We start from the raw sequence: 27,820 nt of genomic DNA on the forward strand, positions 1-27,820 counted from the left end.
TACAACCCCCCCCCAACATTAAAACCCACCACCCACATACCCCTAATCTAACCCAAACCCCCCTTACAAAAACCCTAAAAAACACTAATCCCCTGAAGATCATCCTACCTTGAGTCGTCTTCACTCAGCCGAGCCACCGATGGAACTGAAGAGGACATCCGGAGCGGAAGAAGTTAATCCTCCAAGCGGCGCTGAAGAAATCTTCCATCCGATGAAGTCATCTTCCAAGCCGGGTCTTGAATCTTCCTTCCGCCGACGCGGAACCACCTTCTTCACCGACGGACTACGACGAATGACGGCTCCTTTAAGGGACGTCATCCAAGATGGCGTCCCCTCAATTCCGATTGGCTGATAGGATTCTATCAGCCAATCGGAATTAAGGTAGGAAAAATCTGATTGGCTGATGGAATCAGCCAATCAGATTGAGCTTGCATTCTATTGGCTGTTCCGATCAGCCAATAGAATGCGAGCTCAATCTGATTGGCTGATTGGATCAGATTTTCCTACCTTAATTCCGATTGGCTGATAGAATCCTATCAGCCAATCGGAATTGAGGGGACGCCATCTTGGATGACGTCCCTTAAAGGAGCCGTCATTCGTCGTAGTCCGTCGGTGAAGAAGGTGGTTCCGCGTCGGCGGAAGGAAGATTCAAGACCCGGCTTGGAAGATGACTTCGCCTGGATAGAAGACCTCTTCAGCGCCTCTTTGAAGATGACATCGGCCGGATCGAAGACTTTTCTTCAGCGCCGCCTGGATGATGACTTCATCGGATGGAAGATTTCTTCAGCGCCGCTTGGAGGATTAACTTCTTCCGCTCCGGATGTCCTCTTCAGTTCCATCGGTGGCTCGGCTGAGTGAAGACGACTCAAGGTAGGATGATCTTCAGGGGATTAGTGTTAGGTTTTTGTAAGGGGGGTTTGGGTTAGATTAGGGGTATGTGGGTGGTGGGTTTTAATGTTGGGGGGGGGTTGTATTTTTCTTTTACAGGCAAAAGAGCTGTTTTCTTTGGGGCATGCCCCCACAAATGGCCCTTTTAAGGGCTGGTAAGGTAAAAGAGCTTTGAAATTTATTTAATTTAGAATAGGGTAGGGCATTTTTTTATTTTGGGGGGTTTGTTATTTTATTAGGGGGCTTAGATTAGGTGTAAGTAGCTTAAAATTGTTGTAATATTTGTAACATGTTTGTAACTTATTTTTTTATTTTTTGTAACTTAGCTTTTTTTTTTTTTGTACTTTAGTTAGTTTATGTAATTGTATTTAATTGTAGTTATTTGTAGTTAATTTATTTAATTAATTTAATGATAGTGTAGTATTAGGTTTAATTGTAACTTAAGTTAGGATTTATTTTACAGGTAATTTTGTATTTATTTTAGCTATGTAGTTATTAAATAGTTAATAACTATTTAATAACTATTCTAACTAGCTAAAATAAATACAAAGTTACCTGTAAAATAAATATAAATCCTAAGATAGCTATAATATAATTATTAATTATATTGTAGCTATCTTAGGGTTTATTTTACAGGTAAGTATTTATTTTTAAATAGGAATAATTTATTAAAGTATAGTGTAGTGTTAGGTGTAATTGTAACTTAGGTTAGGATTTATTTCACAGGTACATTTCTCTTTATTTTAGCTAGGTAAGCTATTAAATAGTTAATAACTATTTAATAGTTATTGTACATGCTTAAAATAAATTGAAAGGTACCTGTAAAATAAAAATAAATCCTAAGATAGCTAGAATATAATTATTATTTATATTGTAGCTATATTAGGGTTTATTTTAAAGGTAAGTATTTAGTTTTAAATAGGATTCATTTACTTAATAAGAGTTAATTTATTTAGATTTATTTAATTAATACTTGAGTTAGGGGGGCATAAGGGTTAGGGTTAGACTTAGGTTTAGGGGTTAATAATTTTATGACAGTGGCGGCGGCGTAGTGGGGGGCAGGATAGGGGTTAATAAATTTATTATAGGTGGCGATGGTGTAGGGGGGGCAGATTAGGGGTTAATAAATTTATTATAGGTGGCGACGGTGTAGGGGGGGCAGGATAGGGGTTAATAGGTTTAATATAGGTTGCGGCGGGTTCATGGAGCGGCGGTTTAGGGGTTAAACTATTTATTTAGTTGCGGAGAGGTGCGGGATCAGCAGGATAGGGGTTAATAATTTTATTATAGAGGGCGACGGTATAGGGGGGGCAGGATAGGGGTTACTAGGTATACTGTAGGTGGCAGCGGTGTCCGGGAGCGGCGGTTTAGGGGTTAATACATTTATAAGAGTTGCGGCAGGGTCTAGGAGCGGCGGTTTAGGGGTTAATACATTTATAAGAGTTGCGGCGGGGTCTAGGAGCGGCGGTTTAGGGGTTAGTAACTTTATTGAGTTGCGGGAGGCTCCGGGGGCGCCGGTATAGGGGGTAGAATAGTGTAGTTTAGTGTGAGTGCTTAGTGACAGGCTAGCAATAAAGCTGGGAAAAAGCCGAAGGGCAGCGAGATCGGATGAGTGATAACTGTCACAGTCCGCTGCTCATCGCCCCGCGGCTTTTTGACAGCTTTATTTGATAACTTAGGCGTATTTTTTCAGGTCCACGGCGGCGAAGGTAGGCGAGCTTAGGCGGGCGTATTGGGCCGGCGAAGCCAGAAAAGTAGACGGCTTGATAACTACCCCCCCTGGGCTGCTAAATTTGGAAAATGGTGAGTTATATAGAAACAAGCATAGATTGTACTACAATATGTGCAGAATATTACTGTTTAAATGGTTTATCCTGATCATTCTAAATGTGTTGTATTTTCTATAGACATATGAGAACCTGTTCATGCATATTGACACAAAAGTATAGCTAAATTGATCATTCACTGTTTGATTAATGTGGCTTAGTGCATCTATGCATGGCAATGCAGCATTTACAGATACAACATCACATTAAATCACATTAAAATAGCAGGTTTACAGATTAACAGTATTATTGTGTTGGTCACACCTGAGTCATGCAGAAATACTGTGGTGAGACCCGCACTCCCACAGCCCTCAGCAGAATGAGTAGAAACGTTGTAGGAAACATATGTAGCAATTCAATAGAAATATATAACATTTAAAGTGGAAATAAAATACCCTATTAGCTCAAAAAATGGTGCAGTGTCAGATTTAAGTTTCAGACATGATTTAGCTAAATTATGTTTCAGATAATCCTGTTAATTTCCACTATCCATAGATTATTAAACATTACATTTGACAGCAGATCAGAGAAGTCCGTCTTGCCTAATGTGTCATCTATCAATCAATCTATCTATCATCTATCTAATTAAACACATAGCTAAAGTCAGCTCTAGAGCAAACAGTGCATTGCTGGGAGTTACCTCTGGTGAGCCAATTGCAAGATATATATATATATATATATATATATATATATATATATATATATATATATATATATATATATATATATATATAAAACAGCACACAGAAAAAGTCCAGCACTCACTCACAAGCTCTCAGCTAAGATTAAAAGCAAAACTGGAGGAGTCAGTTACCGCATTTGGCCAAATGGGACAAGCCCAACCCCGTCAAGGTCTCTTCCAAGTCAGGGTTCAGGGACTTATGTAATCTCCCTAGGCGTAAGAAAAACAAGGAAAATTGGACAGCACTCTGGACAGTCTGTCTGTTTTGTAATTTTCCCTAAGGACCTGCACCTTGGCAGGCCCGGGGTTAACTGCCTGTGACTCTGGAAATAGTGTAGCTTTAAGTGAGTGCGATAGCAGCCAAAGTTAAAGGATTACTTTCTGTTATAATTTTTAAGCTAAACAACTAACATATTAAAGTTAATAAACATTAATTAAAACCTACTGAGCTATATTTTCTCCAAAACGAAGTTTCATAACGTTATAAAAGTTATATATTTTATTCGCCGATGATGTCACGTTATCCTGCCCACTATTTTCAGCACTGTGTGTTCAAAATATTTAAACCAATGAAATTGTGTTTAAAGCACCATTTTGAAACCTAGGTATTGTAAACGGATTGGTACAGAGCAAAGGATACCCATGGAGTGGGTTTGGAAAACAATTAAATTTGCAGACAAGATTTCTGATATACGGTAGAGATATGTTAATGAAATGCTATTGATAAAAAGCGTATTTGGGGTAGTTAGTTAGTAACAGGCATAGAAAATATTTACTTACAGTGGCCCTTTAAACCTGTTTGGGAGTCATGGGATGTGTACCCGGTCCAGTCTGAGAGTGCTGTCCACTTTTCCTTGTTTTGCTTACGCCTAGGGAGATTTCATAAATCCCTGAACCCTGACTTGTTCCAAGTTTGTTTGATTAAGAGCTTGCATTTGTGTGCGTGGCTGTATTAGGGGCCCAGGTTTTTGGAAGAGACCTTGATGTGGTACCTGGCTTGTCTCATTTGACCAAATGCGATAACTGACTCTTCCAGTTTTGCTTTTTAACTTAGCTGAGAGCTTGTGAGTGAGTGGTGGACTTTTTCTGTGTGTTGTGTTGTCTGTTTTGTAATTTTCCCTAAGGACCTGCACCTTGGCAGGCCCGGGGTTAACTGCCTGTGACTCTGAAAATAGTGTAGCTTTAAGTGAGTGCGATAGCAACCAAAGCCGAGCCTGTTTGGGAGTCATGGGATGTGTACCCGGTCCGGTCTGAGAGTGCTGTCCATTTTTCCTTGTTTTATATATATATATATATATAAATATTAATGTTATTAATAGAAGTGAATGTAAAAGTGACTTGCCTGACTCTTTAAGTAAACAGCTTGTTTTAATTTTTTTTTTTACATTGTTTATTCTGTTTTTTGTCGTTGAGACAAAGGGTAAAAGGAGGGAAGGAAAAACTAAAACCTAAACAGCCTACTTGAACCCACCTCTAAAATGATCCACCTTTAATATAACAATAAGGACATTAAAATATGTATTTTGTAAAACTATATACAAATCCAAAGATACTTGCCCTCCTAATTTTCAGAAACTTAACAAATCATCCAAACCCTAAAATATGCCACCTGATCGAGTACTGATTTTAATCCATCAACTTTAGAGACATCAGAGTAACTCCTACAATAACCATAGCTGTGACAGCCAACAAACTTCAAGGGACATTAAACCCAAATTTTTTCTTTCATGATTCAGATAGAGAATACCATTTTAAACAACTTTCTAATTTACTTATATAATCTAATTTGCTTCATTCTCTTGATATTCTTTCCTGAAAAGCATATCTAGATATGCTCAGTAGCTTCTGATTGGTGGCTGCACATATTTGCCTCATGTGATTGGCTCACCAATGTGCATTGCTATTTCTTTAACAAAAGATATATAAAAAATGAAGCAAATTAGATAATAGAAGTAAATTGGGATGTTGTTTAAAATTGTATTCTCTGTCTGACTCATGAAATATTTTTTTGGGGTTTAATGTCCCTTTAAGCTACGAAGAGATTGGGTGCTTTATTTGCATACATCAAACTGACTTAGCCCCCCTCCAACTCCAGAGCTGACCTCTAAGGGCCCGATGGTCTAAATGTATCTGGGCTGGCGAGTTTATTAAAGAATGCTCACCTTTCCTTATATTTCCCTGGTGGAATGATCTAAAGTCTCTTTTATTTCTTGCAAAGGAGCGTATACTGCATTTTCATATGAAAAGAGCACAATAAAATTCAAATTTTAAACATCTTACAAAACAAATGATTGAACCATTCACACAAAAATAAGCAGGGAAAAATTGTTTTGTTAAGGTGCATAAAAAATCATAACAAAATTGTTCACTAGAAATCATATTTTATTAAAAACGTAACATTTGTATGTAAATTGCACAGGAATAAATCGTATTAACTATGCACAGCATAAATCATAATTAAATTAAACTGGATTCACAAAAAAAGCAAGGCCTTTTAGTTTTTTTATAAAATGAGCTGAACACGGGTGTTCCAGGGGCATATATGAAATTGTCTCTCTAATCACAGCGTAATTCTGTTAAGATTTTTGCACTGCAGGTCTCACATTTTTTCTTGCAAGTTAAAAGGGGGTGAGCATTTCTCAAAACACTGAAAATACTTAGAACCCTAATATAAAAACACTTGCATACGAAAATATAGGCAATTGAAAGATGCTATGCACAGAAAGCAGGATAATGTGATTATTATTGGATGCAGGATTTATTTTTTAATGTGCGCAACCTGCTCATTGCTAACTTTGCTCCATGGTGATAAGTGTTCCCTTTCCAGTGAACTCCATTACTTTCAATAGGAGACATCTCGCAACTTGCAGGGGCTGCCCCTTTTTTACAATAATTCCACCAGGACAGCCCCTGTGAGGGTCTGCGAGAAAAAAACACATCTGAAATTGTGAGATTTAAATTGTCGGGCCCTAAGACTTCATCCTTTGAACAAGCAGAACGACTCTTCTTCCCCCTTTGCTTGTGGGAAGGGAACATGATCAAAAGTCCTTGCATTGAGTTTTTTTTTCCCCATGGTTGTTTAAGCCACAAGCTTCCTTAGAAGAGTGACATTAAAGAAGATTTAATCTTAAAACTTATACACCTAAAAGTGCTGTTTACACTTTTATGAGTACAATGATAAGAGAATTTCCTGGCTTTTTATATCTGAGTGACAACTTAACCCTAGTATTAAGAAAAGTTTTTGGTTGCCTTTTAAAGTGCACATATGTGTGAATATATAATTTAGTGTATTAATTTGCACTGCTAAACTAAAAATGTATAAAATGTAGGACACAATTTTTAATAAAGCTACTAAAATAAGCATTGCATTCTTGAATTATTTTGTGCATTAAAAGGATATTTTCACCTATCATGAGCTACTCAACCTATATTTCATTATGTTCTTGCACCCAAGCATCAAAGTCCAACCAAGCGGTAAATTTTAATATAAATGCCATAGAATGCTTGTGTACAAGTATTAGCAGGTGGTACAAGCTTCAGTCGCTTTATGCTGTGAGAAGGTTCCCAAGAGATCGCAATTTGGACCAGCATGATATTTTTTTAATGTTTTCTTAATGATCTGGAAAGCAAGATACAATTATTTCTTTTTTTTTTTGTCTAACTGTACCCAAAATAATTATTTAGTTGTTGATTATATGGGGTCTTGAAGTGAAGAGTTTCGAAGGAAAATTACTTTTTCTAGTTATCTGCGTTGATCTATTACATGCAGGATTCTTGATAAATGGTTTCTGAGCAGGAGAATTTTCTACTCAAAATTAGTATAACCACTTTTATAGTTACAATAACCCATCTCATACTAGAAAAACACAATCTTAAAAATCGATACCGAAGCAACTAATACATATTAACCAGATTTTTAAGCATTTTCAACCACAATTTTAATATATATATATATATATATATATATATATATATATATACACAGTATATATATATATATATATATATATATATATATATATATATATATATATATATATATATATATATATATATATATATATATATATATATATAAAATACAAAAGGGAAATGTGGTTATGTATAGTGCACAATTGACAAAATCTGATAAGGAATGAAACACCCTTCTCTCTTGTGCAATAATTCCAAAGTCCCTCTAGGGAAACATGCACTAAATCTTGTGTAATATAACACTGTTCCACTTAAGAGTCATATGTATAACAACAGTCTTAATGTGCACCGAACTAGGTATAACAGGCAAGTAAGAGTGGTGAATATAACTACGAGGGTAATGCCTCTAACAGCCTGTGGCTACTTTAACTCATAGTTTGCGTGCTACCTTAGCATAGCCCCTCCAGCTCTGTATAACCATTCCTGTCCGTGCAGACTGCTTCTCAAGTCGCTTCGTTATGTTCAGCGTGCAGCGTGTACCTCTGCACACGTTCTGTGATGTAGCATATCCTTCGATCCGTGCATGTGATGCTTAGCGGCCAATCACCTCTTGGTAATTCAGGTGCTGTCTTCTGACGTATTTAAACAACCGCTACTGCAGGGAATAAAGTTTTCCTGCATGAAGAGAGAAGGGCTGTCGAGCTCGTAGTGACCCAGGTTCCTGGCAAAAATGTAGTATGCAAAAAACAAACTTGATCCTGGGGTCAATGAATAAAAACTTTCTTTAATAAATTCCAATTGGATAAAAACATGTCAGCTTGAGTACACAGTGCTCAGTGTTGTATGTGTTGGACTCCCCTGGGTTTTTATCAAATTGGAATTTATTAAAGAAAGTTTTTATTCATTGACCCAAGGATCAAGTTTTGTTTTTTGCATTATATATATATATATTTAAGAGAGAGAAAGAGAGAGAGAGAGATGGCATTGCATCAGATTTAAATCATTTTGTTTTTGTTCAATATGCAATCAAATTCTTTGCAGATTCAGACCTGATGATACCTTTCTTCCAATTGTTCTGCTTCCAGATGTCATTCAGAAGATAAAAAAAAATCAGAATATTCTTGGCTTAAAGGGCCACTGTAAGTAAATATTTTCTATGCCTGTTACTAACTAACTACCCCAAACACGCTTTTTATCAATAGCATTTCATTAACATATCTCTACCGTATATCAGAAATCTTGTCTGCAAATTTAATTGTTTTCCAAACCCACTCCGTGGGTATCCTTTGCTCTGTACCAATCCATTTACAATACCTAGGTTTCAAAATGGCGCTTTAAACACAAAGTTATTGGTTTAAGTATTTTGAACATGCAGTGCTGAAAATAGTGGGCAGGATAACGTGACATCATCGGCAAATAAAAGATATAACTTTTAGAACGTTATGAAACTTTGTTTTGGAGAAAATATAGGTCAGGTTTTAATTAATGTTTATTAACTTTAATATGTTAGTTATTTAGCTTAAAAATTATAACAGAAAGTAATCCTTTAAATGGAGAAGATTCTTTTTTTTACCTGGTCTTCCTCCATAAAATATAATTATTTGCTTCTTCCTCAAGTCTTTTGTTATAAGGCCTAGGATTTGAGTGTATTTGCTTTTTTGCCCCTGATTATGAATAATAAAGCATTGTCTTCTAAAATCATTGCTTTTCTTCTGCATTCTCAAAAACAGCTCTAGCTAAATATGTTTGCAGTACCCATTTCGTTGATACTTTCTCTGAGCTTTCTCATCGGTTTTACAAATTGTGTATATTATAGACAGCATTGATAATGATCTGCCTTTCATTTAATTAAGAATTCAACTTTTGCTCTCCATCTTTATTTCCAGACTTCATTTGAAACATTGGAAAAGGATTTGTCTACTGTCAGAATAACTATTTCTCTTTGGAATCTGTATTTGGTTCTTCAGTGGTCTTTAAAATTGTTGACATTTAAGTCACTTTTTGACAATAAGTTTACAGACAGATAAATATTTATATACTGTATATATATATATATATATATATATATAATATATATTTATATATACATATATATATCTACTTCAATAACGTATAACGTTGTATTTCCCACTAGTGCATGAATACTGAAAAGTCACTAAAAATGTGAACAAATACATTTTGTTAAAGCAGACTATCAGATAAATAGGTAGGCATGCACTGAGATATGGAATTTTAATACACGTATGCCTTTTCTCTAAACTATACAACCCTCCAAAAATCTTTTCTAACTAAAGCAAAATCTAGTCTCACAGAAACAGCAAATGGAAAATAGGGATTTTTCAGTACTATTCATTTAATAGTTACAAATCTCACCTCATAAGTACCATACTTATATATCTGTCATGTTATTCCTCATTTACTATAGTATGATGAATTTTAATAAGAGAATAAAAAGCTTATTTAAATCCTTCCTTACCCACTTTCTATATCATCGATTACTTACAGATTCCATATGGTTTACTTATTAACTGTTAGGATTTTCACATAACAGTACAGACATTTAGATATTAATATAAAATGATCAGTTATGCATAGTAAAACAATTTTGCAATATACTTTTTTTTTTTTTTTTTAAATAACTTTTTATTGAAGTTAAAATAAAGATTAACAAACAAAATTCGCCCTTGAGCCAATATTACATCACAATAAGTAATACATTTTCTATAAGCTAATATTGTTGACAAAACAAAATGCACATGTAAAAAGAAAATTACATATCAAATCTGAAGATGGTGATAGACAAAATTTTAGGCGAAATGGAATAGAACTTAATTTTATGTTATATGATTGACGGATGATCTCCACACTGCAATAGAAAACACTCTTTAAATTATCTCAGTTAAAGGTATCAGCCTGTGGAGAATTAGCATATGTATCGGCCACTCTTGGGCCAAGGTATATAGGGGGGGAGGGAAGATCAGCGGGCAAGAGCCGCTCAGATATAAGGGGGAGATGGAGGGGCGGAGCCTTCTGACCAAGGCGTCCTCGACCGTTAGATAACTACTAAAGATAATACTAGGGTTATTAGGTTCCTATTTCGGAGAAGTCAACCAAACTTATCCCTGCCTATGTAGAGTAAAAGTATATACTGTAGTGTGATGGGCGTATTAGGAAATTAGTATACTGTGTAGCTATACAGTCGATAGGCTTAATAAAAGTCAGACACAGCCCCTGTAGGCAGTTTTGTTTCACATATTAGCAAGGGAAAAGTATAATTGAATCCCACTACAGCAATTGAGGAAGAACAGTTAACTTAAAACATTAGCTAAATATTATAACAACACATTCCTCTGATTACCTGCATACTAGATATATTTATATAGATGAGTATATAAGTCTATAGGTCGCGCCAGGTACTTAAAAACATGAAGCTTATAGAAGAAACAGCTATAGCCGCTGTAGACAATGTTCCCCTAAACTGACATCGTAAACCAATAGCATTACAAGACATGGGACTGCCCTAAAATTTACTTTGTATGTAGATCAACTATTTTAAAACATTGCACTACATTATGTCCAACCAAAGATCTAGGGAATAGGGCCACACCAGGATGTCCAGGTCAGCATCTCATAACACGTCTATACGGTATCATCTCGGCCGCCAATAGCACCGCACAGACATGAAACAGTTAGAATCACTCATGTTGTGGTTAAATAAATATAAAATGTAATAGAATAAACTGACAGCAATATAAAATAGAAACACTATATGGGAGCTCCTGTACATGTCAAGTGTGGACCAAGCCATAGAGAAATTAGAGATGATAGTCACTCATATAATCTTACATAACAAAATGAGAGATTTCCTTATGGAGTAGAAATTACTGTAGTGAGGATATTAATGACTTATAGGAAATGATGTATTACTTAACTCAGCTTCTGAGCACAAAACAGTGAGGGACATAACCTTCTGTAATTCACAGTGGGGCTACATATGATAACATAATAAAGGCAAATACAAAAGCCTAAGTCTAACTTAAGCAGCATGAGGGTATATAGGACGCGTCAGTGCTACCTATAAACTATAGCTCTCCAAGTGAAATAAAATGTGTTAGTATTCAAAAAATACCTGTAAAACAATTTATACAGCTAATCTAACAAGCATGTTACACTTCACATGCTAACAGGTACATTAACAGTAATGCAAACTGGACGTGTGTGATGTGTAATTTTCAAGCTCTGCAATAACAGTACACGCAGACAAGGAACATAAAATAGCAAGTGACATAACATATAATATGAAACTGAACATAGCTGCTTTAACATAGACTTCTGACTGACATGACAGAGATAAACAAATACAGTTCAGCAGGACTAAAGTTCAGTTAACCATAGATGTACATGTATATTCTAGGATCAGACTGAAAAGGTATGATCAATGCCTGTTTGCCTAGGAGAACGTGTGCACACAGTCCCTAGGGGTAGGCCTGTAGTTGCAGTCAGTCATAAAGGTATGAAGTAGAGTTTCTCTAAAGCTGTATGCACCAGAACATAGCTTGAGAGCGTTGTAGTGTTAAACTGGCCCCAAGTGAAATACAATGAGAAGGAGCATCAGGCCTAATGTCATATTACTTATAAATGATAACGGAACTATTAGGGTATTGAAGTAGTACCGTGTACATATTCTTCTGTGTAATAGCCAATAAGCCATCCAAGGTACAGATGTTCAAGCCGGTCAGATGACTATTTAAAACTGACCGCCCGGATCAAAAGGGCCCTGCCTTAAGCCAGGGCAATATATGGAGCCACTTTTGTGTAAGATTTCTATGTGATCCGGTAGCCGAGACAACCAGTTCAACCTCCAAGATAGGGGTGAGAGGAGGGAGGAATGGGGAGCACTGGTGAACACAGTCTGTGAGACCAACATGGCGGGGCATGCATATGAAGAAATCTTCAGGCTCCCTGTGGTTCCCCATGAATTTGCCCCGTCACTCACCATACAGAAATGGAATGTGAAAGTACTCCCTGTGTAATTAGTAGCCAGTCCACTTTTCTCTCGCTTAATTACCGTTGGCTGCTGCAGGTCCGTGGTATAGCACAGAGCTGCACTACATAGAGCTGGGTCTGGGATGGTCTCAGGGGTCTGGAGGGATGTGGGCCGAGAGTGCACATCAATTGGACTCACAAAGAGGGGAGGCGGAATGGTTCTGGCTTCATCTATATCCTCGTAAGAGAGTTGCATGTGACAATCTTCTATTTGCGAGCCAGTAGTCACAACAAATCCGTCCCCAGCAGCATCTGGTGAATTCTCCCTGTCGGGAGCAAGACATAGCGCAAGTGAGGTAAACTGCGTATCCATGCGGCCCTCTAATTCAGCGAGTGCAGCCAAGATTTGTGAGGCCATCATCCATAGTAGTCAGGCAGCTTATGTACCCCAAATAAATAGATATTGAGGGGAGAGATCAGGTTATAGGTGCTGACGGATCATAGCCTTGACCTGTATCAATAATAAGTGTGAAGATAGCCGGCCTTTCACTCTCTAGGGGATCGTAGCGTCTATGGTGTCATTGCTTTAGTGATGATCCCTCACCTCCACAATGGACCGATTCTGTAAATAAAATGAGTAGATGGGTCCCAGAGACTACACTGTCCCCTCTGCTTTGCAGGATATGTTCCCCTCTTGTCACGCAATAAGCGGCTAGTCTGCGGCCTGTATGTGGTCCGATACTCAGTGGACCTGCTCTGCTTTACCCTCTCAGAAACAGCATGTCAGCATTTAGATGATGCTCACATATGAACTGTGAGATGTAAGTCCAGTAATATTACTCAAAACTTGAATTGTAGAGCCCTAAAATATGTTTTTACAAAGTTATAAGCAGGAGCTCTCAACATCTGCGTCTGCTTTGCTTCATAGCTGGCTCCGCCCCCCTGCAATATACTTTTAATATTTTCTTTGCCCCTTTTTCATTAAATTTAACCCTGAAAATTGGAAATTCACAATGTAGACTTTGCAAGGTTAACCCTGCTGCATATCTTTTCCTAATTGGCTTTAACAGATTACCACAAACAAGGCATGTTATACAAACAAAATGACAGTGACAAGTCTTGTTCTCTGCAGACTTAAACCCAGATTGATTCTACTAAATAAGACAAGTACAGTAGTTGGCTATTAAAAACAATTGCAGCAATCAAGATGTTGCTTTCTAAAATGTTTAGACTTGGCTGATATGTTATTTTGTAGCAAACCCCCTCCCCCCAAAAAAACACTTAAATATCTTGTAATTGTATAGTGTTTACAGTACCATCAAAAATTGAAATGAAAAGCAACAAGGTTAAAGTCAATATACTTTCATTTACATATACTATTTAGAGTGTGTACAATTAACAGCAGTGGCGTACTTGGGTTTTGTGGTGCCCTAAACTCTCAAAATTCTGCTGCCCCCCCACCCAGGTTTTAGGGCTTTTTTGTCCATAATATTTTTTGGTGAGGGTGGCTTTTTTCATAGCATTTCCAAAGTAAATTTTCACCAGGGCTTAAAAACACTTGCATTAGCACATGGGTTGGTTGAATAAGCGCATGTGTACACCATATATACTATATATATATATATATATACTTTTATATATATATATATATATATATATATATATATATATATATATATATATATATATATATATATTAAAAAAAACCTAGAGGACTGGTCAAATAAATGGAATCTGAAATGTAATATTACTAAGAGCTGGTTTTGGTTCCTTTTGATATATCTGCCTGGATCTAGTGGACTTGTGTATTTTCTTCCCAGCGAGGTGCTCACTGTATGGAAAGTTTCTAATCACACTCCATTTAGGTATGATGCACTTTATAGCTATCTATATATATATTTATGGATGTTTGTATGCTGGTAAATCTAGGCTACAATATGCTTAACTGTTATGGCTTCTGATGCAGTTAGACTAATGTTGGTATTCTTCTATGTTCATTTTTGCTTGTTTTACTCTGCCACCTTATATAACAGTCTTTATCCTAATTAATGCCAGTTGCCTTTTCTCAGAATGCTTACATATGTGGTATGAGTGCATGTCACTTTAAAGCTCTTTTTGTTATGATCCGGTTGCTGATCTTTCTAGTATGACCACATAGTGAGTGTTCTGATTGGACATCTGACATTCATAATAACTTGCCACAACCCGCCTATGCTTGTCACATTTAGCCTTTGAGTATCGTCAGATTTTTCTTTTTATTGTTGGTTGCCCTTGACTACCTGATTGCCCTATATGCGGGTTAGTTCCGCGCATGCGCATTGTCACGGCTGGGACTCTGTCTAGATATACGCTCTGTCATTTGGCATCATTGACGTTACTATGACAATGTCGTGCCATGCGTCATCACGCTAGGTACGTCAACGTGTCTACGTGACGTTATTGCTCTAACCAGGAAGACGTGAGCGGACGAGTGGCGGCAAAATGGATTTAATCTTGTCTTTTAAAGGGGTATGTTTTTAGATTGTGTGTTAGCTGATTTTAAGTGTGTGTTTGCATTTTTTGGATGCGGTGTGACATTTGACAAAGGCACGATGTGGTGCCGAAATGTTATGCCTCAATTTTAATATGGATCAATAAAATTTATATTTTTATAACAAAGTCCAATGAGTGCCTACATTTTTGGATGACCTATATATATATATATATATATATATATATATATATATATATATATATATATTTAAAAAACCTAGAGGACTGGTCAAATAAATGGAATCTGAAATGTAATATTACTAAGAGCAAAATTATGCATATAGGATCCAAAAACCCAAAGGCCAATAATAGTCTCAATGGTACATTACTGGATGTAAATAAAGAAGAAAAGGACTTGGGAATTATTATTTAAGATGATTTAAAATTTGGTACACAATGCAGCAGTGCAGCCAGTAAGGCCAGTCGAATACTTGGTTGCATTGGGAGAGGTATTAGTAGCAGAAATAATGCCACTTTACAGATCATTAGTTAGGCCAAATCTGGAATAATGTTTACAGTTCTGGAGACCATATCTAAATAAATAAACCAGAAGCTGTCCAAAAGAGGGCTTCTAACATGGTACACGGTCTGAAATATAAAAAGTACAAAGAAAGTCATATCTATAGTTTAAAAGATAGAAGGAAAGAGGTGACATTATACAAACCTTCAAATATATGAACGGACTTAATATAGCGGAAGATGAAAGAATTTTCCACACAAAAAAACAAATGCCAAAACAAGGGGTCACACTCTTAAGTAGAGGGTAGCAGAGTCAGGAGAAATGTGAGGAAGCCTTTTTTTTACAGAAAGGGTGGTGGATCCATGGAATAAACTTCCAATTGAGGTGGTAAACACAAAGACTGTAAACAAAATAAAAAATTCCTGGGACATGCATAAGGCTATCCTAGAGAAAAAGTAACATGTAATATGGGTAGAATTGATGGGCCTTTTTGGTTCTTATCTACCGTCAAATTCTATGTTTCTATGTTTATATACAGTATATATACAGTATATAAATATATATATACAGACGGCTAGCACTATTTAAGTCACCTGCCTCTCCCAACAGAGACTCAAAGTGCTGCCCCCTATCTGCTGCCCACCTAGGTAAGTGCCTTGGTTGCCTAGGCCAAAATATGCCCCTTGAACAACATTTATTAAATACAGTAATACATGGTTTGACTTAATTCAGGAGAAACAACTTTTGTACAAATCAAAAGCAATACAAAGAAGACTGCATTTTTATTAATGGGATGTTTATTTTTGTATAAGGAGTTATTAGCACAAATGGTTTAAAGAGACCATGCTGTGTTTGGTTTCCTGCATAATTAAAGGGACAGTAAACACCTTGTAATTACAAAACATTTCTGTTGTGTTGCTGTAGAATAACATCAGCCAAGTTTTAACAATGTTAAAACAAACATCCTTTTTACAGCATATATTTTCCAATAGCCAAACTCCACCTACGATTTGCCTTATTTGGAAGAGCCAATCTGGGCTTTAGTCCACAGACAACAAGGGTAGTCACTGTCATAAAGTTGGTATAAAGTGAATTGTTTTATCAGTTAAAGCAAATTAGGGACATATACAGTATATTACAGGCTAATAACCTTGAGAAGTCAGAAGGATGTATTTTAAGGTCTGGTAGAACTTGCTCAATTTTAAGGTCTAAATTACATGAAACTAGGGCAAAATAAGTAATACAAATACATTGCAAAGTTGTTTATGTATACTTAATTAAACATTCTATATAAATATCTCAAGGTGTTTACTGTACCTTTAAGTATAGTTATAGAAAACTAAGCTAAAACAATATCAAATATCAAATATGTTTTATAATTTTAATTTAGATAGTTTGTACCCTTTGCTGAAAAAGCATACCTAGGTAGGTTCAGGAGCAGCAATGCACTACTGGGAGCTAGCTGCTATCTGCTGTTTAGTGGCTACACAGTTATGCTTCTTATCAGTGGCTCAACAGATGCGTTCCGCTAGCTCCCAGTAGTGCATTGCTGCTTCTTCAGCAAAGTAAAATAAGAGAATGTAGCAAATTTGAAAATTTAAGTAAATTAAAAATTGGTTTAAAATCATGAAAAAAATGTTGGGTTTAATGTCCCTTTAAGAGTGTCTATGAATGTAGGCAGCCATCTCTGTTGCTAATAAATCCATGTAACAGAAGCTCGAACGGAGAGCTAAACATTTATGTTTAAAATGTTAAATTGTATCTACTCTATTATTTAATTGTCTTTTTTTATGGTTAAAACAGCCATCCACATGATCTTCAGACTTTTTTTCTAATGCTAAATAATATATTTTACATATTTTATTTACATTTGGCTTTTTATAGGTATGTTTACCATCTGCCATGATGAAAGACAGGATTAGACTATTATTAAGAATAAGCGATTATACAATTACTCACACATTTGATTGACTCCTGTTAGTGGTGATGGTATATGAAATGGTTAAGAATTTAGCTGAGCTAATATAGGCATCATGTGTGCTTGCTGTTTTTATGCGATGCAGTCTTTCATCTCACTAAATTTTACAGCACTACTGTTAAATTTTGGAGCTTTAGAAATAATTGTCAATAATAATAAGGAAGAAGAAAGGCAAGCAACAAACACTCTTGAATTACATCTAATTACATGTTGTACTGAGTGTTTCATATTACTGGAAAGAGACAGAGTAAAAAAGGGAAAAATGAAAAAGAAGCAATTACAGTAAAATATGCAACTGACCTTACAATTGACTTTGGCATAAAAGGTTGTGATCTGGTTGGCAAATTGAGCATTTTTTTTGCTTGCACTGATGAGTTATTAGCAAAAGTCTGCAGCAAAAAAAACTGATAAGGGAGAAATAAGCCGGTTACATGTTACTGCAATATTTTAGGGTATTATTTAACCCTTAAATCCCCAAACTTAGATTGGATGTTTAAACTTGTTTATGTGTGTTGACTTAACAATATGTTAAGATCATTTAGATTTCCAGTTTTGTAGCTACTACAGTGCAAAATAGTATAGGAAGGCAGGTTTTTTTTTTTCCCAAATATGCCTGCTGAGCTGTTATCCAATAAGAATCAATGCCATGTCCCTGCTGTTTCTGATGTGACTTTACTCTCATTGCTGGTTGAAAATGCTTATTTGTCAGATGATAGCTTTAAAAACCAAGTTCGCCTTCCAACATGTTGACATAGAGGCCACCTTGTGGGTAGGAAAGCTAAATGAGCTAAATCATTTATTTTGCAATGGCACACTAAAGGAGGATATTCAGGAACCTATTGTGGCAATAGCACATTAAAGTAAGATATTCAGGTAAAGGCTGTTTTAGCCTTAACTGCTGGAATTGAATGGTAAGTGTGCTCCATGCAGAGTATATGATACCTATTAGTAGGTATGTGCACAGTACATGGTTGTTGATTGGTAGGTATGTGCTGTGCATAGTACATGGAGCATGCCTACCATTCATTCCCCTGTTATTACAGAGATGAACACTACTTGGGTGCTCATGGAGCTGATGTTGGAGTTAGAAAAATGTCTAAAGATCATATGGAGGGAGTTTGCCAAGGGAAGATGATGTAGAGGCAGATGTCATAGTTCATGAAGGATCTTTGGGGACATTGCACGAGCAATGGTATAATAATGGATTAGGGTTACCAATAGTGGGTGGTAAAAAGGGAGACAAACTGGTGTTAAAAAATAATATTGCTTTGTGGAAATACATTACTTAGTGTGTTATTGTTTATTCTTATGAGGAACATGGTTAGGGGTAATAGAGGTCTTTGGTGGCTGGGTCAGACGTGTTTAGAGTTTACTGAGGTAAGACCTTGGTTGCAAGTAGCCTTTGCTGCAGTGGGGACTCAATTCCGATGCCCATTTCTATTTTAGATATGCAATCTGTTGCTACATTGTGTGTGGCTGGTTTGACTAGCCATAAAATAAAAATAGTGTAGTGAAAGCTTTAATGCAGCCATTAATGTATAGCAGCTATGCTGTTTACTGGCTGAAGCTACTGTCATTAGCATATATATATCTGTTGCTACTCACAAACCTATGTATGATGCAACCGTGACACTACAATAAGTGGCTCAAAGATGATCAGCTTGAAAAAATGTATGTGCCTATGTGTTCTCAAAAGTAGGGTGTATTGGAGGCCATTTAATTATAAACATCCATAGACTAGGCTCATCTTTGAATACATATTGAAGACAGTAACTGAAAAATATTACACAACAGTCACAGTGAGGTATCTGCAAAAAGTTTGATATAATTGCTTTAAAGAAATGAATATTCTTTTAATACAGAAATTGTCTAAGGCAAGCTAATGATTGTACATTTTTACTTCTATAACTCTGTCAGCCCACCAGAATTTGCAATTATCTAAGTTACATCTGTGAAAGATTCCTAAATACACTTTTGCTGAAGTTATTAAGTGAATGTTTGGCTTAAGCTGTCTGTGTGGGTGTTAGAATAAAATCTTTGTGTCAGTTTAGACCGTTTGCTTTAGAAGGGACAGTGATACACTACAGACCAATCAAGACTAGACAGTGAGCAAATAGAAAGAGACAGGAATCAAAGAATTCCGGAATATAGTGGACCTAGGTATGTGTATAAATGTGGTGAATAAGATATCAAGAACAACTTGAGCCTAAGCAATACAGCAAAGTTGAACAGCTGATGTGAATGTTAAATAACAAAAAGAGAAACATATTTAATGTATTACTGTAAGTGATGGTAGGCATCAGTTCATTATATTTAGTAAATATATATATGGTTCTACAGTGAAACAAATAACTCTAATTCCAAAGATTCCAGCGGTATCTGAGGGAAAGTAATCACTAGAGAAAATCTCTAGAAAATTTACAAATGTGTTATTGTCTTCAAACCTATGATTAAAATAGATAACTCTTAGCAAAACCTAAACACAAAAAGCCTAAATATGCATTGCTCTCAATTTATTAGCTCTGGTTTAAATCATATTTGTAGGCAATGTAACCTTCACCATTATCCCTGGTACAGCAATGTAACCATAGAGGGCAAAATGCACTCAAAGGTTCCCTACATGGGTCACCAGCTTTGTTTATCATTGAAGCAGACCTGACTCATGTCTCCAAGTTTTAATAAATCAATTGCATAGAATAACATTGATACAAGTGAAGCTGGGGAGGGTAGTGAGGCATGTTACCAAAAGTTACCCATTATTATTACCAATTCCATCCTACCAATGAATAATAGAAAATGAAAGAATATTCCTGACTCAATAAGTAAAAGCATTTCAAAGAGTCCATAAAAGCAACATGTATCTGAGATATGAGACTCCCAGAAACATATACTCAAGAATCAGAAAAAACACCTAGTTTATAGCAGTATTGATAACATGTGGAACCATAAAAATAAGTTTTTTGTTTTTTTTTATCCGTTATCATCCATAGTTTTGTGCTCATGTAAAAATAATAGGTAATATTTACTAAACTAACTTTTTTCCATAAAGCACTAGGAATCTAAGTAACTAATATAGATTGAAAAATGTTTTCCTGGAAGAAGTACTATATTGTCTTACAGAAAAATATTGTTAAATATGACCTTTATTTCTCTATTCATTTTGCTAATATATATTAATGCCCTTTCTTGAGAAAATTCTTAGAACAACTGAAATCTTAACAATCCCATGCATAACTTACATAAGCTTCAAAGAGAGTTTGGTCCAAATGATTAATAACATTCCTAGAAATGTTGACTTGTTCTACTTTAATTAATATAGGTAAAACATATATATAAAAAAGGTCATTTCAATTTATTATTAATAAGTTTACATTTTTTGTGATACAATGAGTATATCAAGTCAAAGAATGGATACATGCAAAATATTGATCCTATTAGTAATTTTCTAATTAGCACTTAATTGTTAAACATACATAACCTGAAAAAGCTAAACTTCAGCATTTACATAGGAAACTATATGTAACTATAGTGCTAGTATAAGAAATATATAAGGCATTAAAATGAGTTTCAACATGTTTCCCTTCTCTTACATTATAAAAAGTAAACATTTTTCTACATAGATTATTTGAATAGCATAATTTCATTTAGTCAGCAGAAGAAAACTGATTTTGCAAATGGCTTGGTGAAATGGGAATACTTCATATTGTATTATGCCAATGAATCAATACTCTGTGAACAAAGATTCGATTTTTGACCCCAAGGGGTGAATCCTGTACATCAGAGATTCAGCAACATTAAACAAACACTGATTAGAAAGCTATTTTCCCTTGCATTGAGTCAACATAGGTAATTGTATCACAACTATCTCAATTTCACAACCCTACAGCCAAATCTGAGATACATAACAGTATTGTTCATATGCTTTGTAGTGTTTTATTTGTATTGACCACTATCTATATATTCAACAAAATAGAGATGGATACATTTTCTTTACTATGCAGGAGTGTTATATATACAGATGAATATATAATTGTCATTGTGCAGTATTACATTTGTATTTTAATTAAACAAAGATGGGTAGAATCAAGGAAAACATTGGATGTGCTATTAGTTCAAATCTTTGTACCACAATCCTTCCATCTGGCATTAATTAAAAATATGACACACATCTAACATTAGAAAGTCTCTGGATAGTATTATTGCTGAATGGTATCCAGAAACACATTACTTAAGCCCTGAACAGTTTACAAATATTGTTTTTTTTTGCTGGATGAGACAAATGTTGTTGACCTGACACTGCCCATGCATTAAATCCTGTTTCAGAATGGAACCACAACTTTAGTGAAGGTTTGTATTGTAAGCTTCCAGTAACTCTGATTTCTCATATATTTTTTTCAAAGTATGAACGGCAAATTGTATACAATCAGTACACATTTTTGAAAACTATATGGCAAATAATGTGTGTTGTAACAAGCTCAAAAATACAACACATGACCAAGGTCACTGGTCATATGATCAATCTGAAATGCTAATGGGAAAATATTAAGATAATAAAATATTATATGCTTTTATTCTTGCATTAACTACTTTAGATGAATTGTGTTATTATGGTAAATAGTTAGAGGCTAGATATTTATTTTTCTAATAATGCGCTAATTGATCATCTGTCGAGTTCTTGCTTATCAATGATAAACAATAAAACCGTTTCATACAATATATGATTTTTTTCGAATGTAAAGAGTATGTGTTCTTTAAAAAATGCATACTATAACTATGAATATAACAGATGAAATCTGAGTAATAACACGTCTGTCTTGGATTTCATGCTGCGATATAGACCCTATATCATCCATGTTTTCATCTTGGATTTTATATTGTAACATATATTAAAACAATTGTATTGTTTACTGCGAACTTAAATATTTGATATTCACCACTAAACAAATTATCCACAGCTAATCACCCTATTGACAATATAATTTAATGAAAAACGTTTTACCATTAAGTTGGTTATAAACTACTTCTTCCAGATGGTCCAGTCTTTGTAATATTGACTCCCGATCCACCAAGGATCCAACCTTAGTGTTTCTGCTTCTCACTCTCCGGTCAGAACTTCTCACTATCTGCACCAGCTCCTGGGACCTGTCCTGGATCCTGCAGTACACCGAGAACAGGATTATACCCACAAATACCAATATGTTCACAGTCAGCAAAGTTTTGATTTTCCGTGCCACCGCCATGAAATCTGTGCAGATCCAGCATCAGGGCATCCCAGTTGAAGTCAAGCATTTACACCAAGACCAAAGAGAGAAGCTAGCACGGCAAGGCGTGAACTTAAAATCACATAGAAAGAGACAAAAGGAAGAAATACAATTGGAGCTGACCCACCGGCATCACTGCCATTCAAATCGACTAATATGATTTTCTTCAATAAGCATTACACTCTGAATGGTATTGCAGCTTCTTGGACGCATATGCGTTCTTCGAAATCACTAAGGGTCAATCACAGGAAGAGACAACATATGAGTAGTGGAAATGGACATCAGGTTTCAGGAGCTGACAATAAATAGTTCAATAACACCTTACGCAAGAAAAGGGAGCTGTTCTTTCAGCACCACGTCCCTCCCATAGCTTTCCTTGCTGCTTCTATTCAGTGAATAAAAGGGTGCTGTCCTTTCAGCACCACTTAACGCAAGACTTACTCGATTGTGTTTGATTGCAAGCACCTAAGTCTATGGTATTAACAAAGATGTGGCTATATATTGTGGAAAGCGATGCTAGATATATGGGGTACCTAAATGTCTTCCCTATCAGTTGAAATAAGGTAGGATATATGTAAGATGTAATGTGGGTCGCAGCATTATATGCTATAGCTTCCTGTGGTGAATGAAATGTTGTCCTCTGGTTGCCCGTGTGATCAATGATCTGTAAGCGTGTGTATGTTTGTATGTGTCTGAGACTGTGCATTTTTCTCGACACAGGGCGCCTGTGCAAAATGACGTAGTCAAAGAAATACTCATCAACATTCAAAGATTAACCCAGCATTAAACCTGTTTCTCTTCTGTTTTGCCATATTTATTATGTACTATGTATAGCCGTTCCTCAAATAAACATTGTACCCAGAGAACAATAGTGAAACATGAATACAACGTGCGAATACCAATGGGATAGGGAATTAACCTTTTGTCCAGGAATATTTTCATTTTGCTATTGCAGTCTGTCTGAATAGCTACACCTCATTCTGGCATATTCTGAAGTGGTCTATGTACAGTATCTGGTTAATAGGACACATTCCTTGCTCATATTTGCAATATCCCATTTACATATAATTATAAATGTATTAAAACAGTGACAATAACTTATTTACAATTAATTAACTATTTAGGTTTAATTACAGTTTAGCATTTTTAGCGTAATTGTAATCTGGTGGACCTGCTTCTATTTAGATGTAAATTGGATTTCATCCAATTCTTCTGGCACAGGTTTTTTTATATATTGTTAAACATTGCTTATATAAATACATTAATAAGTCAAGTAAAAAAAACCCCACTAATATCGCGTTAAATAATTCAGTTAAACTTTTTTTTTATTTAAATGTTATTTTAGTGTTAAAACAAAGTTAAACAGGAGAAAGAATCAGCCTATACAAATTTAAACAATATAACAGTCATTACTATAAACTATATTCCTTTTCATCAAGATGACACATTGAGTTGTGATTCACTAATAACTCCATTGAGTGAGCACACTATAGTTTTCCTTTAGTGTTGTGTTCGTACAATTAGCAAATTGACAGTTTACAAACAAAAATCTCCACAATAGTTTTACTGTATTGGTTTTACTCCAGAAACATATCTCTCAAGGGGCTCAGGTACTACGGTCACACCTGTGGTCAAATAGGATGTTTTTTGTAGTATAGTTTTAATCTCACTCAGAAACATCTAACTTTCGCAGCCAGAGGGCACACAGGAGAGAAAATATTTTCATGTAATTGATCAAGAAACACATGTGGTAGTAAAATATTGTATGTACATTATTTCTGTTAAATGTAATATGAATTATTTTGTATACATTCATAGAAAATGTAATCCACATAGGCTGGCCATTAAAATAAGGCAACATAACAGAGTATGTGATGATGACAATGTACAGTTGTAGACACTTCCAATATAAATACACATGTTGAAATGCAGTCATCAAAGATTTAAAATATTTTTTACTTTATTCAGCAATGTTCAGTTTTCTAGAATATTTTTAGAAAATTCAACTAATTGTTTAGTCTATAAAATCCCTAATATCTGCAAAATCTGTCTTACTTTAGATTTCAGTATGGGCTATGGCATATGATTTAATGCAGAAACCTGTTCTCATTGTTTGACATATCAATACAGGTGGCCCTCGTTTTACAATGGTTCAATTTACACCGTTTCAGAATAACAACCTTTTTTTCCATTCATGTGACTGCTATTGAAAAGCATTGAGAAGCAGTGCATTTATTAAAATAGCCAGTAAGTGGAGCTGTCCGCTGTGTTGCAGCAAAGCCAAGCAAGCTGAAATTAATCAGTTTAACCAGACCTGAGCTATCGAGCAGATTTAAAAGGAACAAGATCTTCCTGTCTATAAATCAGTCCAGATTGGAATGCATAGAATGAACTGTTTGCAGAAAAATGCAAGTGAAGTTTGTGTTGTGTGATTATTTTATTAGGTTTATAATGCTGTTTAGCAAATGTTTTTGTTCATTTATCTTAGTTTAATTATATATTCTGTGTTGTTTCATACTTTTATTAGGTTTATAATGCTGTTTTGCATTGAAAGTCTTCATTTCAAAGCTTTAAAAATAATGTATTAGGTGTTACATATGCCAATTTTGAGAGGGGCCTCGAACCTATCTCCCTCACTTCCCATTGACTTACATTATAAACTTGGTTTCAATTTACAACGGTTTCGATTTACAACCATTCCTTCTGGAACCTAACCCTGGCGTAAACTGAGGGCTACCTGTATTATGTAGTTATTGTCAGAACAGATAATCAAATGTCACATTTAAAGCTACACTTCTGCACATTGTTCCTCTTTTTGTTTGGTTATTTGCAATGTTTGCTAAAGTTTTGTGAATATGAACTGTTAAAATAAAATGTTTAACTCCATTATGCAACACAAACTTTTTTAACATGGAGTTGATCACAATCTATCGACTGACTTGTATATATCTCTTTTGGCCAAAAAGGCCACTTTCATTTGGACATGTTAATTAGAAATGTGCAATTAGTTTCGGATCGAATCGGAAATTCGTCCGAATTCGGTAAATTCGGGATTCGGATCGATTCAAATTTCCGAATTAAAATAGTGCCGAATCTACCTAATAAATCCGAATTAGTTCGGATTTATTCGCTAGATTCGGATGGCCATGGATTACACTAGTATTGTACAGTATATTAGGTTATATCACTCTGCTATGGATTACACCTAATATACAGTACATAATACTAGTCTAATACACAGCACATCCCCCCTAATACTTACCGAAATTCCGAATTTCCGAACCGAATCCAGCCGAATTTATTCAAATCCGAATAATTCCGAAACGAATCCGAACCAAATTGATTCAAATTTTTCCGAATTCGAATCGATCTGAACCATAATTCGAAAAAATCAGAATAGATCCGAACCAAATTTTTTCGCCATGCACATGTCTAATGTTAATCACAATCAATAGCAATCATGTTTTTTCACTTCCAGAGAAAAGCCCTATTTTTAACATGGAGCTGAAAATATCATGATGATCACAAACCATTTTAAAGACACTTTTCAACAGGTTTTCCACACCATTTTAGCCTTTTCTAATTCAACATCTCAAGGGACTGCATAAAGCTGCAAGTATTCCAAGACAATTTGGAATCATTCTATTACGTTGCACATGTGCAAGACACTCTGAAATGACCATAGGAGAGATTTTAAAGGTGTATTTGCATACATCAATTCCTTAAAGCTCTATTAATCACTATTGTATATTCAGTCTACAATGGGCAGGGCAAACATTTACATATCTATGTGTTAATTTACACATGTATATGTATTGATTGAGTATATGATATCTTGAACAGCTAAGGGGATTCTTAGTTTTATGGTTTGGCATGATATACAGTACATCTGAAAAAACAAGAAGACTACATGTTTCTTTAAGAAGGACTTATGTCATCTTCTTAAATTGGATTTTAACTAGAAATGTGCATTTGTTTTCATACGAATACATATTCGTCTAAATACTGGCCCACTCATCCATTCGGCAGCATACTTAGTGGACAAATGAAAAAATGGGACCGAATTTGACCCACAACAAAATTTGCAGAAAACTATTTGCATTTTATTGCATTAACTTAAACTTTAATTTTAAAACTGCATGTTTACTTTTGCAGTTGGGCGATAGCCGGCGACTGTACTGGCCTTCTTGATTTTTTGGGGGATTCCAAAAATTAGAATTTAACTTTAACCCTTTGTCTGCGGAAAAACATTTCTAGTTTATTGCAGTCAGTTAAACATTACTTTAAAAACTGTATGCTTACTTTTGCTGTGGGGCCATAGCCCTGACTGATAGCTAGAGGCCTCCTTGCTTTTTTGGGGGTCCCAAAAAATGTAGAATTAAAATTTAAGACTTTGTGTGCAGAAAACCCTTTATATTTTCTTGCAGTAAATTTAACTTAATCTAAAAACTGCATCTTTACTTTTGCTGTTGGGCATAGCCTGCAACTGATAGGTATACTGTAGTCCTTCTTTCTTGAGGGGGGGGGGGGTGTTAAAAAATATTTAATTTAACTTTAACCCTTTGTATGCAGAAAATAAGTTCTATTTTCTTGCAGTTAGTTTAACTTTAATATAGAAACTGCATGTTTAGTTTTGCCGCAGGGCCATACCCTTAGACTGATTGGTAGAGAGTAGAGACATCCATTTTTGAGAGGGTTTTAAATTAAACTTTAACTCTTTGTGTGCAGAAACAAATTATATTTCCTTGCTATTAACAACATGTTTAGTTATTTAATAATTATATTGCTGGGAGGGGGCATAGCCTTGACTGATAGGTAGGAATACTGGCTTTTTTTATTAAACTTAAAACCTTTGTGTGCAGAAACATTTCTATTTTATTGCAGCTAGTTTAAGACTGAAATCTTAGTTTATTTTATTGCTTTGGGGGCATTTCCTGTGACATATAAGTAGGCCTGCTGCCTATATTTTGGGGGTTAAAAAAGTTGAATTAAAGTTTAACCCTGGGAGGGTGGCTATGAAGGGGCCAAGACCTGTCGCAATCAATGAAGCTCCCAGGACAAGACAGATAATCCGCCGATTATCTAGAAAGATACATCTCATCATATTTCACATTTGGAAGATCCAACTACCTTACAATCTACTGATTCCAATCATACCAATATGCCGGGTAAAAGCAGCTGATCTGCCTATAACTTAAATCCCCTACCCTACTATTAAAACCCTGCCATGGCTGACCAAATAGATGAGATCTACACTTCTATCCAGAGTGCCATTTCAGACTTCAAGTGCAATAT

General features: G+C 35.4%; 1 protein-coding gene across 1 annotated transcript in view; it reads right to left on the reverse strand.

The window, feature by feature from the left end:
* GALNT9 (polypeptide N-acetylgalactosaminyltransferase 9) overlaps positions 1 to 22,504 on the reverse strand; it is a 669,089-nt gene extending 646,585 nt beyond the window's left edge. Inside the window, exon 1 of the mRNA XM_053701876.1 lies at positions 22,264 to 22,504. Coding sequence (XP_053557851.1) covers positions 22,264 to 22,504 — 241 coding nt within the window. The remainder of the gene's footprint in view (positions 1 to 22,263) is intronic.
* Between the last annotated feature and the right edge of the window lie 5,316 nt (positions 22,505 to 27,820).

This window comes from Bombina bombina, chromosome 2, assembly GCF_027579735.1.
Source record: "Bombina bombina isolate aBomBom1 chromosome 2, aBomBom1.pri, whole genome shotgun sequence".
Lineage (NCBI taxonomy): Eukaryota > Metazoa > Chordata > Amphibia > Anura > Bombinatoridae > Bombina > Bombina bombina.